The sequence below is a fragment of the Oncorhynchus masou genome, chromosome 5 (assembly GCF_036934945.1).
Source record: "Oncorhynchus masou masou isolate Uvic2021 chromosome 5, UVic_Omas_1.1, whole genome shotgun sequence".
NCBI lineage: Eukaryota > Metazoa > Chordata > Actinopteri > Salmoniformes > Salmonidae > Oncorhynchus > Oncorhynchus masou.
Window position 1 is genome coordinate 65,698,954 of NC_088216.1, and position 12,439 is coordinate 65,711,392.

The following is a 12,439-nucleotide window of genomic DNA, read 5'->3' on the forward strand; positions in this document are numbered from 1 at the left end:
TGACATATTATACCTCATATATTATACCTAATATTTTATACCTCATATATTATACCTGACATATTATACCTCATATATTATACCTAATATTTTATACCTCATATATTATACCTGACATATTATACCTCATATATTATACCTACATATTATACCTCATATATTATACCTGACATATTATACCTCATATATTATACCTGAATATTTTATACCTCATATATTATACCTAATATTATACCTCATATATTATACCTGACATATTATACCTCATATATTATACCTAATATTTTATACCTCATATATTATACCTGACATATTATACCTCATATATTATACCTAATATTTTATACCTCATATATTATACCTGACATATTATACCTCATATATTATACCTAATATTTTATACCTCATATATTATACCTGACATATTATACCTCATATATTATACCTGACATATTATACCTCATATATTATACCTGACATATTATACCTCATATATTATACCTAATATTTTATACCTCATATATTATACCTGACATATTATACCTCATATATTATACCTAATATTTTATACCTCATATATTATACCTGACATATTATACCTCATATATTATACCTGACATATTATACCTCATATATTATACCTGACATATTATACCTCATATATTATACCTGACATATTATACCTCATATATTATACCTAATATTTTATATCTCATATATTATACCTGACATATTATACCTCATATATTATACCTCATATATTATACCTGACATATTATACCTCATATATTATACCTAATATTTTATACCTCATATATTATACCTGACATATTATACCTCATATATTATACCTGACATATTATACCTCATATATTATACCTGACATATTATACCTCATATATTATACCTAATATATTATACCTCATATATTATACCTGACATATTATACCTCATATATTATACCTGACATATTATACCTCATATATTATACCTAATATTTTATACCTCATATATTATACCTGACATATTATACCTCATATATTATACCTGACATATTATACCTCATATATTATACCTAATATTTTATACCTCATATATTATACCTGACATATTATACCTAATATATTATACCTAATATTTTATACCTCATATATTATACCTGACATATTATACCTCATATATTATACCTAATATTTTATACCTCATATATTATACCTGACATATTATACCTCATATATTATACCTGACATATTATTCCTCATATATTATACCTCATATATTATACCTGACATATTATACCTCATATATTATACCTAATATTTTATACCTCATATATTATACCTGACATATTATACCTCATATATTATACCTAATATTTTATACCTCATATATTATACCCAGGGGTGCAACTTTGGTTTTAGAAGTGGGGGAGACATAATGTTGTTGTTTTTTTAGCTCTAAACACCCTACCCGAACACCCGGAAGCATCCGTTTTGTCCTAAAACACACCGTTGCCTCGTTTTGTATCACATTCCAATGATAAAACTGGGGGGGACAAAAATGCAATTTCATAATGTACATTTCTCTCCCGTCCCCAGTGAAAGTTGTGCCTCTGATTATACCTTATATGTACCTATATCTTATACCTCATATATTGTACCTCATAATATATTCTGTTTGTAGTAGATAATAAAGTACAGTGATTTGTGTGGACGCATAAACATGTTGAGCCGTGTGCATACATGGTCCAGACGGTGCAGCTTTATCAGGTGACAGTGATCTCTGAGTGTTCATTATTCTGGGGCCTGAAAGGTTAATACATCCATACATGGCCTGAGGCATACGTAAACATTTACGTAACACTCTCAATCAATATACATGGAAACAGAGGAGGGGCCTGGCGACCAGTAGAGAGACACAGCTCTCCCTCTTTACTCCCATAGGAAATTATTTCCTGCCTGGAAGCAAAAAAAATAAGACTATTCATTCATCATGGTTCTTATATTGTATGGCTGCAGGAAAATCTACTCCAATCTGAGTGACTCAGAGTCGGGGAGATGAGATTGGTAGCAAAATAATGACTCATCACTTTCATCGCTCTTCAAGTCTTCCCTTGTGTGTAACAGGGTGATCAGTGGTTTAAACTCCGAAGGAACACTCTGTGAGTCATCTGGTCGTGCATATTTCTGCATACACACATACACATCTACACATACATACTGAATATACAGAAACACAGTTTGTATATACACATAATGCACGTACAGAAACACACGTGTTGTGCTACGAGTGAGATTTGTGTTTGTGCTCAGTGTGTGGTACTCACTGTTGATCTCCTCATGCTGCTCCATTGCTGTGATGTGGGCCGGCTGGATTTGGTCTCAATGACCTCTGACCCCAGAGATGGTGGGGGGACTGGGACATACTGCCTGGCTTTGGTCTGGAGAGCCAGCTGATAGGCCACCTCAAAGGCCTGACCCAGCGTCAGGATGATCTCATAGGTCTGGGTCTGTACCGAGGGAGGGAGTAAAGAATGAACAGACGGTTGAAGTAGTGACTGACAGCTACTTTGAATGAATGAGGCACTCTGAATGAGGTACTAATTACAATAAATCAGCATTTTTGTCATTGAGATGCCATTCATAGCAGGAGCACTATGTTAATCAAGGATGCAATTAGACAATCGAGATGTAGCTTTGTATCGTGTGCCAGGCCTTTTTGAAACATGGCTTTAAAAGAGACTAATCAAGATATGAAGTTATTTGCATGACAGCAGGTGCATTACTTTAATCAATACATTAAGACAATTTAATTAATCAAGATATGAAGTTGCATGCAGTTTTGTCAGCAGGTTGCCAAACTCCAATAAACCTTTTCCTATCAAACTTTTTATGATATTACTGTATATGGCATTTATAGTTAAATTAATAATAGTCAGAGTACTTTAGAGGTGGGAAATGGGTGATTGTATTTTGGCATACATATGTAGAATCTTATTTTGAGCCAGTTTGCTACAGTAGGAAAATAATCCTACAGCAACAGAAAATGTTAATTATTATGTGGATTATAATTATAATTATTTTTTTTGTAGGGGTTGATACATTTTACATTAGGGCAACTCAAGTCTGACATTTTAAAGTGGAAATTACAAAAGTTAAAAGCATTTTAAAACCTTCCTGCTGTGCAGGACAATTCTCAGCAACAAAAAAGTGATCAAATTAAGATCCTACATCTGTAGTCTTATGGAGTGATAATAATGTATGGAGTGATTGAAGGATTTGGGGTGGTGTCATCATCCTGTTCCTCACCACTTCCACAGTGCTGAAGACATGGCAGAAGTGGTGGCCACTTTTATTGTCCTTGGTGATGTAGGCGAAGGTGCAGAGTTCCTCAGGGTCCTGGGCCGCACAGGAGATGTTCCTGATCTCATGCTCAGCTACTATGGTCTGGTGAGAGGACAGAAGAACAGGATGGAACTGAGCAGCAACAGGAACAACAACATTGACCAGAAACAACAGACTTCATCGGCACCAACAGTGCTATCTTTATTTTAGGGGAATCAGTATGAGAGAGCGAAGTAGGGAAATGATGCTGCTGACATCATCATGCATCTCTCTTTGCCTGCAGGCTCCCAGTACCTTAGTGACTGCGTCGATAAACTTGACCCCTTTATAGGTGATGGAAAGGATGACAACAGGACCCTTTCTTGAATGGTCCTTTGACTTCTAGAAGTAGAAAGAAAATGACAAGGGATTATATATCAATATGGAGTGCTAGAAAAGAGTGATTGAATATTGATGACATCACGTACCCTAATTTTGGCACAGGCTTCTTGAGTTGACTCAATCCCCCGTAGATCCCTGATAATCATTGATCCTAAATACTGGAAAAGAAGCAACAAAAAAGGTTATCATCTCTGAACTATCAATTTCTGATACATCAAGCAATGATCAATATTGGATAGCTGGTGATATGTAGAACCTTAATTTGAGCCAGTTTGCTACAGTAGGAAAATAATCCTGCAGCAACAGAAAATGTTAATTATTATGTGGATTATAATGAATGGAATTTTTTTGTTGGCGACTTCTCTTCAGGGGGCATAATGACTGTAGACATGACTTACACTGGCCTCATACCCACAGGACTCTAAGATGAGTTTCTCAGGCTGGTGATGCCAAGCGGACACTGTAGCGTATGTGGCAGACTGGCTAGGCGGCCGAAGGGTCAAACTGGGCTCCCTATGTCTGTCACTCTGTCTGTCCTAGAAAGACACATACAGTAGAGACGGGTTGATTCTGTAGTGTACAGGGATGCTTATGGCATACAATTTTGTCACAAAATATTACTGGATAATAAAACTACAAAGATGCTGTAACACTTGACTGATCAATATATATTTAATAAAAGCATAGAATGACCCAATAATCTGTTAAACACATAACAGCTTCGGTTTCAGATCACCCCAGCAGCAGCTTCCTCTCTTTATGACATGACTATCCCAAGCATACCACAGAGACACATATTTCCGTCACTTTATGAGCTACAGGGAAAGACAGCATTTTGGCAGGAGAACTAACATGAGAGCGTGGTCTCTCGCTGTAGGAGCGCAGGGACACACTGCAGTCCTGGTCCATGGCTCTCCTCCTCCTGCCTGCCTCTCCCAGGGGCAGGAGCATGTCCATGGAGCGACTGGTGGACGGGTCCATCTGACTCAGAGCAGAGGTCCCTGTCTGGGACAACAAGTCCTGAAACTGACACATACAGATTGATTGATCAGATTGATGACGTGGGCGTGGAAGATTTCAAACAAAATAGTAACTCAATACATATTTCAATTAGGTATTAGAATGTTATGTAGTGTCATACAGGTGAAATTATTGTTAAAATGTGACAAGGCTCTAACTAACCCTGATCTGTGAGAGACGGTGAGATATCTGTGATTTGGTCGGGGCCTCCTCATAGGGCCGTTCTGCCAGAGACGCTATGATCCTCTTCCTGTGGCCCAGGACGCCGATTTTCAACACCTACAGAGACCGGCACAGATGGGACACAATGGTGACTAGACTGTACTAAGGCCTGTGTGCATATGAACACTAATACTGACAAAAACAAATATGAATGGAAATACACCACAGGTGGTTGGTGACGCCTTAATTGGGGAGGATGGGCTCGTGGTAATGGCTGGAGTGGAATTAGTGGAATGGTATCAAATATATGGTTTCCATGTGTTTAATGCCATTCCATTTACGTTCCAGCCATTATTATGAGCCGTCCTCCCCTCAGCAGCCTCCAATGAAATAACTAGTTGGACACCCATGCCGGCACACAACAGGCTGACAGAACGGACTCCTCAATTATTCAGCTCAAATCTGTTCTCCTTAAGCTCAGTACAGCACTGTCTCCTCCCTGAGGCACTCTATAATTCACTAACAAAACATTGGCCTCACGTTGACAATCTCCAACTCCCATAGGTTCTTCACACAGTCCAAGGTACGGTAGCCGCTAGACAGGAAATTAGGCAGGTACTCCTGCAGACCTAGCACATCCAGCCAGGTGGAGAGAGAGGTGCTGCCATCACAGCCCAGGGCCTTCACCTATAGACAGGGGCAGAAAATAGATCAAAATACATTAAAATAAAAGCAGGATTTCACAATTCCCTTCAGGATATTCCAACCATAACCAATGTCAAAGGGCTTTTTCATGGGATCTCTTTTGCCATAGCTACAGGCAAGATCCAAGCTACTTTACAATACCGGTCATCCTGTCATGATTGATAATACTATGCACAAACGTAGATAAATCCAATGCACACTCCTTGACACCTTGATGTTCTTAGATGAATGCTCATCCAGGTCAAAGGTTGCAGGTGGTGCCCTAGACTGATGATAACTACCTTGGGCAAGCTGCGTGCTGCGTGGAGGATCTTCTTTCTGTGTCCAGGGTCAGTGATTCCCATATCTCTAAGGTCCAAGTCCTCCATCACGTTACTGCCCTACACATGCACCAGCGCACGCAGTACACACACGCACGCACACAAGTTAATCACACAAACTGCAGACACACATATAATCACTTAAGCTAACTATTAACATAGACATTACAACATCTCCTACACTCTAGGTCTATATGCGTGGCCAAGCATGACTCTAACACCATCATTAAGTTTGCTGACGACACAACAGTGGTAGGCCTGATCACCGACAACGATGGAGGGAGGAGGTCAGAGACTTAGCAGGGTGGTGCAAGGACAACAACCTCTCCCTCAATGTGATCAAGACAAAGTTGCTGATCGTGGACTGCAGGAAAAGGGGGGCCGAACATGCCCCCATTCACATCGACGGAGCTGTAGTGGAGCGGGTTGAGAGTTTAAGTTCCTTGGTGTCCACATCACCAACAAACTATCATGGTCCAAACACACCAAGTCAGACGTGAAGAGGGGACGACAACGGCATTTCCCACTCAGGAGACTGAAAAGATTTAGCATGGGTCTCCAGATGCTCAAAAAGTTCTACACCATCGAGAGCATCCTGACCGGTTGCATCACTGCATGCTATGGAAACTGCTCGGCATTTGACCATAAGGTGCTACAGAAGGTAGTACGTATGGCCCAGTACATCACTATATAATAGGCGGTGTCAGAGGAAGGCCCAAAAAATCTTCAAAGACTCTAGTCACCCAAGTCATAGACTGTTTTCTCTGCTACCGCAAGGCAAACGGTACCTGAGAGTCAAGTCTATGTCCAAAAGGCTCCTTAACAGCTTCTACCCCCAAGCCATAAGACTGCTGAACAATTAATCAAATGGCCACCCTCACTATTTACATTGACCCTCTACCCTTGTTATTACACTGCGGCTGCTATCTGTTTTTAGCAACTTTTTTATTTCATAATTTTTTTAATTTAACCTTTATTTAATTAGGGAAGTCAGTTATTTACAATGACGGCCTACCAAAAGGCAAAAGGCCTCCTGCGGGGACGTGGGCTGGGATTAAAAATAAAAATGAATTAAATATAAAGATAGGAGAAAACACACATCATGATAAGAGAGACAACACAACACTACATAAAGAGAAACCTAAGACAACAACATAGCATGACAGCAACATATAACAACACATCATGGTAACAACACAACATGGCAGCAGCACAACATGGTAGCAGCACAAAACAGGGTACAAACGTTATTGGGCAAAGACAACAGTACAGAGGGCAAGAAGGTAGAGACAACAATACATTGCGCACTTTACCCCCACCTACATGTACAAATTACCTCGACAACCTATACCCCCGCACATTGACCAGTAACCGGTACCTCCTGTATATAGCCTCGTTATAGCTATTTTATTGTGTTACTTTTTATTTTATATTTTCATTTACTAAATATTTTCTATTTTCTATTTCTTTAACTTATTTTTTTTCTTTCTATTGTGTTATTGACTGTACGTTTGTTTATTCAATGTGTAACTCTGTGTTGTTGTTTGTGTCGCACTGCTTTGCTTTATCTTGGCCAGGTCGCAGTTGTAAATGAGAACTTGTTCTCAACTGGCCTACTTGGTTAAATAAAGGTGATATAATAAATAAAATTAAAATAAAAACTGCATTGTTGGTTAAGGGCTTGTAAGTAAGCATTTCATGGTAAGGTCTACTACACCTGTTGTAGTTGGCGCATGTGACAAATATAATTTGATTTGATTACACACACACACACACACACACAGAGGGACACAGACCGGCACACACACACACTGAGACACAGACATAAACACACACACACGCGCGCATGCGCTTATTTATGTCCTCAGACAAACAGGAACGGCGCGGTGAGAGGACATTGGAGTCAAATAAATTGTGCATGCCAAAGGTAATCAATCTATTATAATGCAACACCACCAAGGGAAAAGCAATCAAAACTGCAGGAGCTTTTACTTCTGAGCTACAGTGTTGCATTGAGACAAATTACATTGGGCATGAGAATTATGTATCTGTGTGTTTGTATATATGTGTGTGTGTAAAGTCATCTAAACATTTCCTATTTTCCTTTACACTAATGATTGACAACAATAGATGTTCACCATTTGTTTTACATAACTTTCCATAAGTGGCACATGCTTCGTCATCTAAATCAGCTTTATAGGGAGAAATAAAGATACAAGGAGATCCTTAAAAATGTGGAGCTCAGCATTTTCCCAGTGGACTGCTGCGGATAGATTTTTCCTGGCCAAGAATGTTAAAATGTAGCTAGTCTTTTCTAAATCTAGCCTCACTGCTTGTTTCTGGAGCACAATGCAGCAGTTACAGTAACACACTGATGATCACTAGAACAGGGATCCAAATAATGCAGTGTCTGATGTCAGGAATCGCCCAAAATAGATATTTCCAATAAATTGTTGGACGTTCCAGAAGGTCCCACTCTAGCTTGTCATTTATACTTAATCAGGAATATATGATGAAGTAATGAATAGCTATTTGTGTTGTGATTTATAAGTACCTATTACATAACTGTGACACATACAATCCCTCATCACAAAGGGGGAAGGTTCCATGAAATGAGGAGGCACCAGAAAACCCATAAGGGCAGACCGACTCCAACTTTCTGTTTTGAACAATTTGATCTATGACGCTCTTGCCTTTGGGATCAGCAGGGAAAACGGGATCTCAGATTTCTCAACTGGGCTATACTCTAAAAGAGTGTATTTTATTTAATGAAGATGACAGCTTTGTCATCGCAGCTTTCAGGCCAGATGTTCACCGACTAATGTGCGTCTCCGGCACAGTCACCATTATCTTTGCTCCTCTGGGCTTCATGACAATGTATTTATATGTGATTTGATTTAATCTACATTCATTTGATGATGGGTTTGAACAGTGTCTCACAGAGCCATCTCAACCACTCAATAAAAGTTATACCTGGCAAAACCCAGTATACCACTTCCCCTGATCTAGAGTCGGCCCACAAAGCAAATCAACAAATAAACAGAGCAGCACTGCAGTGATAACTCGATGAATCTGGCAGAAAGTTCAATGGGACACCATTCAACCTTTACAACATCTCTCTGACTGCTCTGACCTATTCAGACAGCAACCTCCAAGTCCTTGTAAGTATCTGAGGGGAATTTGTCCTGCAGAGAGCTAATCAATTATCTGGTTGGTACTTCTACTCCTCAGACATTAATGCAGAGATGAACATTAGCATCACAATGCTAATGACCCATGATCTTCATCCTATTATAACCTTATTAACACGAACACCATTGGTACAATGCTGGTTGGTACAATACACTCTACATCACTATGCTGACTATTCCCAGTCGAAACACAGTATATCAGACTTCTCCCATTGGTTATGTAACCTCTCCAACAGGTGCAGTCCGTTGCCCCTGGCCAAGCTCTCATCTGTGGCAAACTCATGTAAACAACAGTACTGAAGCAGCTGTGTCATCAGATTAGTTTGTGTTTGCTTTAAAGACCATGTTATTCACCATTTACAACATATTTTTCAAAGTTACCTAATCAGTGGAAATATCAGTGTTGTTTTGAACATTCATTGGCAAATGTTGTAACACACATCCGTGTGTTGTAACTTAAAAGGAACATGACTGCCTCTTAGTTTGACACAAAACACACAGTCATTTTAGCTGCAGCTAAACCATTTTATTAATACATAATTCCAGAGGCACAGCCTATTGAATCTGCCTATGCTTTCCAGAAACTAGAGACATACAAGACTCAAGGGATGTCATAATGATGTTATTTTGTGGCTGAAGTGGCATAAGATAACCAGAAAAAAACATCAGTATACAACTTGACCATGACATCACAAAATATGTATGAAGTCTCTACAGCAAAAAAAAATAAATCATGCCCTTAAAAAAAACTTTACTTTGCCACAAAATATCTTATAGAATTGCCAGGAATTCAAATCCATACTGTGACCTCAACAGAGTGGTTAGTTGTATCTGCTGATGATTGGGTTAGCTATACTGTGTATGCTTTCTGGCCGAGCCAGCATGGAGGTCAAGGCTATAGAACATAAATCAGCCTGACAAGATAGGGGGGATGGTGTTGACTATGGGAATTTATTGTAAATGAGATGGAATGATTGGGGATGAAGGAAAAAAGTGAATAGGTTTTGTTGTGATTCGTCTTACCATTGGTGACCTCTTCTACGCTTCAAAGGGATTTACAGAAAGCACATACAGTAAATCTGTATAGGATCATCTACTGAATAGCAAGGAGAGGTGAAGAGCAGCTATGGAAGAAAGAGAGAAACTGGGGGAGACAGAATAAGGAACAGAAACTGAAATAGAAGAGGGGGAGATGGAAAGGAGGGAGAAAGGGAGATGGAAAAGGAGGGAGAAAGGGAGATGGAAAAGGAGGGAGAAAGGGAGATGGAAAGGAGGGAGAAAGGGAGATGGAAAGGAGGGAGAAAGGGAGATGGAAAAGGAGGGAGAAAGGGAGATGGAAAGGAGGGAGAAAGGGAGATGGAAAGGAGGGAGAAAGGGAGATGGAAAGGAGGGAGAAAGGGAGATGGAAAGGAGGGAGAAAGGGAGATGGAAAAGGAGGGAGAAAGGGAGATGGAAAGGAGGGAGAAAGGGAGATGGAAAAGGAGGGAGAAAGGGAGATGGAAAGGAGGGAGAAAGGGAGATGGAAAAGGAGGGAGAAAGGGAGATGGAAAGGAGGGAGAAAGGGAGATGGAAAGGAGGGAGAAAGGGAGATGGAAAGGAGGGAGAAAGGGAGATGGAAAAGGAGGGAGAAAGGGAGATGGAAAAGGAGGGAGAAAGGGAGATGGAAAGGAGGGAGAAAGGGAGATGGAAAAGGAGGGAGAAAGGAGATGGAAAAGGAGGGAGAAAAGGAGATGGAAAGAGATGAATAGTGTAAAAGATCTTAGAAACGTTGACTCACCATGTAGCGTAGGTCGTCAAAGCCATTAAGCAGCAGCTTGCTCTCGTACTGCGGCAGCCCCACATGCTCCAGCCACTCTCCCACAGGCTGGTCCAGAGCTTTGCTGCAGGCCCCATCTGCCGAGAGAGGGAAGCGCTTCAGCAGGGAGAAGCCCTTCAGCCGGTAGCAGCGGCACTCCGAGGACGAGACATGACATTGCCACATCATCCTCGGCCAGCACAGCCGAGTGCAGGAGCACCAGCAGGGCAGAGGAGACAGGGTCCAGGTTGGGGGAGGGCGGCTCCCACAGGGCAGGAGGGGGCCCGGCTATTCTTACACTGGAGATATAGTGGTGGAACCTGCCCACCGTGGTAAACTGTACACCCACTGTTGATACAGTGAGTGTCAATGTCAGGCAAGGATAGAGGTAGAGGTGGATATGTAGATCTTTTTAATACTGATCACCACTTTCAATTAATTGAGCCAATCTGGCATCTTCTATCAAAATGTTTTGCTAATTACTGACATGGAAATTGCCAATGCCTCAAAATGTTTCATGTCCAGCACACTGTAATACGGAGCACTAAACAAAATAATTTTCCAGACCACACAAAGATGATACAGTATTACTGGATATCATATTCCACATGCTGTCTTTAAACCTGGTTAAACCATCATCAGCATCATCCTTTTTGAGATAATATTCCACAAGGGTATGGTAAACCACAGTAAGTTACAGCTCCTCTTTGTAGCATTTGGTCACCTCTGTCTCTGTCACATGGCTTTATTGGACAACCTGTCTGAGAGCTCTGACGGTAGAACCGTGAAAAGGTAAGGCTATTCGTGTAATCTGGATTATGGGATTCTCTCTAGGATTTTAGTTTTACTCCACAAACAGAATGAGAGTCCAATCTCATACACCAAAATTCAGGTTTCTCCTTTGGCTTCCGACTGTTGATGAAAAACTCCTGAAATAAAATCAGAATCCAATCACTAGCCGCTTGATAAAGCTCCAGCCGCCGGCATGCCTGCTAGCCCGAGGCTCTATGTCCTTGGTGTTCCCAGTGATCCTGGTGGAAAACCTGATGCTTCCCAACATATAGACTCCCCTCTGGAGGCTGGCTCATTCAGAGAAAGTTCTTATCATATCTCACACCAGTAAATCCAAGCTCAGCTCTAACAGAGCGCAGGTGAGCCTCTTGACTCTTGACTGAGATCTCCACAGGACCACCTTGGTTCAGCCTGCCTCTTCCCTGTGTGATAAGCCCCCTCCACCCCACCTGGTTCTCCCCCACCGTGGGTACAGCTAGCTCCTGTGCTCAGGGCAGAGGTTTGCTGCATCCCCTGTCTGATGCATGCACTGTCACAAAGCAGCTGCTCTCGGCTCACACGCTCCCCTCACCGCTTCCCTCACAGGACATAACGTCCTGATGCTGGATACTCACGAGTCCAGAAAGCAGCCTCAACCGTGTCCTTCCCGCATCCACAACAGGCAGTCTTGATGCCCATCCCCCTTCCCATTCAGACAAATCCCTCAAGCTTTCTCTCTCTTCTGCTCTC

The 12,439-nt window shown here is 40.9% G+C and overlaps 1 protein-coding gene across 4 annotated transcripts in view; it reads right to left on the reverse strand.

Annotated features, from left to right (window-relative positions):
* Nucleotides 1–12,439, reverse strand: part of anks1ab (ankyrin repeat and sterile alpha motif domain containing 1Ab) — a 36,635-nt gene that overhangs the window by 10,711 nt on the left and 13,485 nt on the right. For all 4 annotated transcript variants that reach the window (XR_010455712.1, XM_064966503.1, XM_064966501.1 and 1 more), the window contains exons 3-12: nucleotides 10,901–11,016; nucleotides 5,894–5,992; nucleotides 5,448–5,594; nucleotides 4,908–5,024; nucleotides 4,578–4,751; nucleotides 4,124–4,261; nucleotides 3,812–3,883; nucleotides 3,639–3,725; nucleotides 3,309–3,446; nucleotides 2,327–2,509 (exon numbers count right to left, since the gene is read on the reverse strand). Coding sequence is in view for 3 of the 4 variants with exons in the window: in XM_064966503.1 (XP_064822575.1) it covers nucleotides 2,327–2,509; nucleotides 3,309–3,446; nucleotides 3,639–3,725; nucleotides 3,812–3,883; nucleotides 4,124–4,261; nucleotides 4,578–4,751; nucleotides 4,908–5,024; nucleotides 5,448–5,594; nucleotides 5,894–5,992; nucleotides 10,901–11,016 (1,271 nt within the window). In the remaining variant the exon portion in view is untranslated. The remainder of the gene's footprint in view (nucleotides 1–2,326; nucleotides 2,510–3,308; nucleotides 3,447–3,638; nucleotides 3,726–3,811; nucleotides 3,884–4,123; nucleotides 4,262–4,577; nucleotides 4,752–4,907; nucleotides 5,025–5,447; nucleotides 5,595–5,893; nucleotides 5,993–10,900; nucleotides 11,017–12,439) is intronic.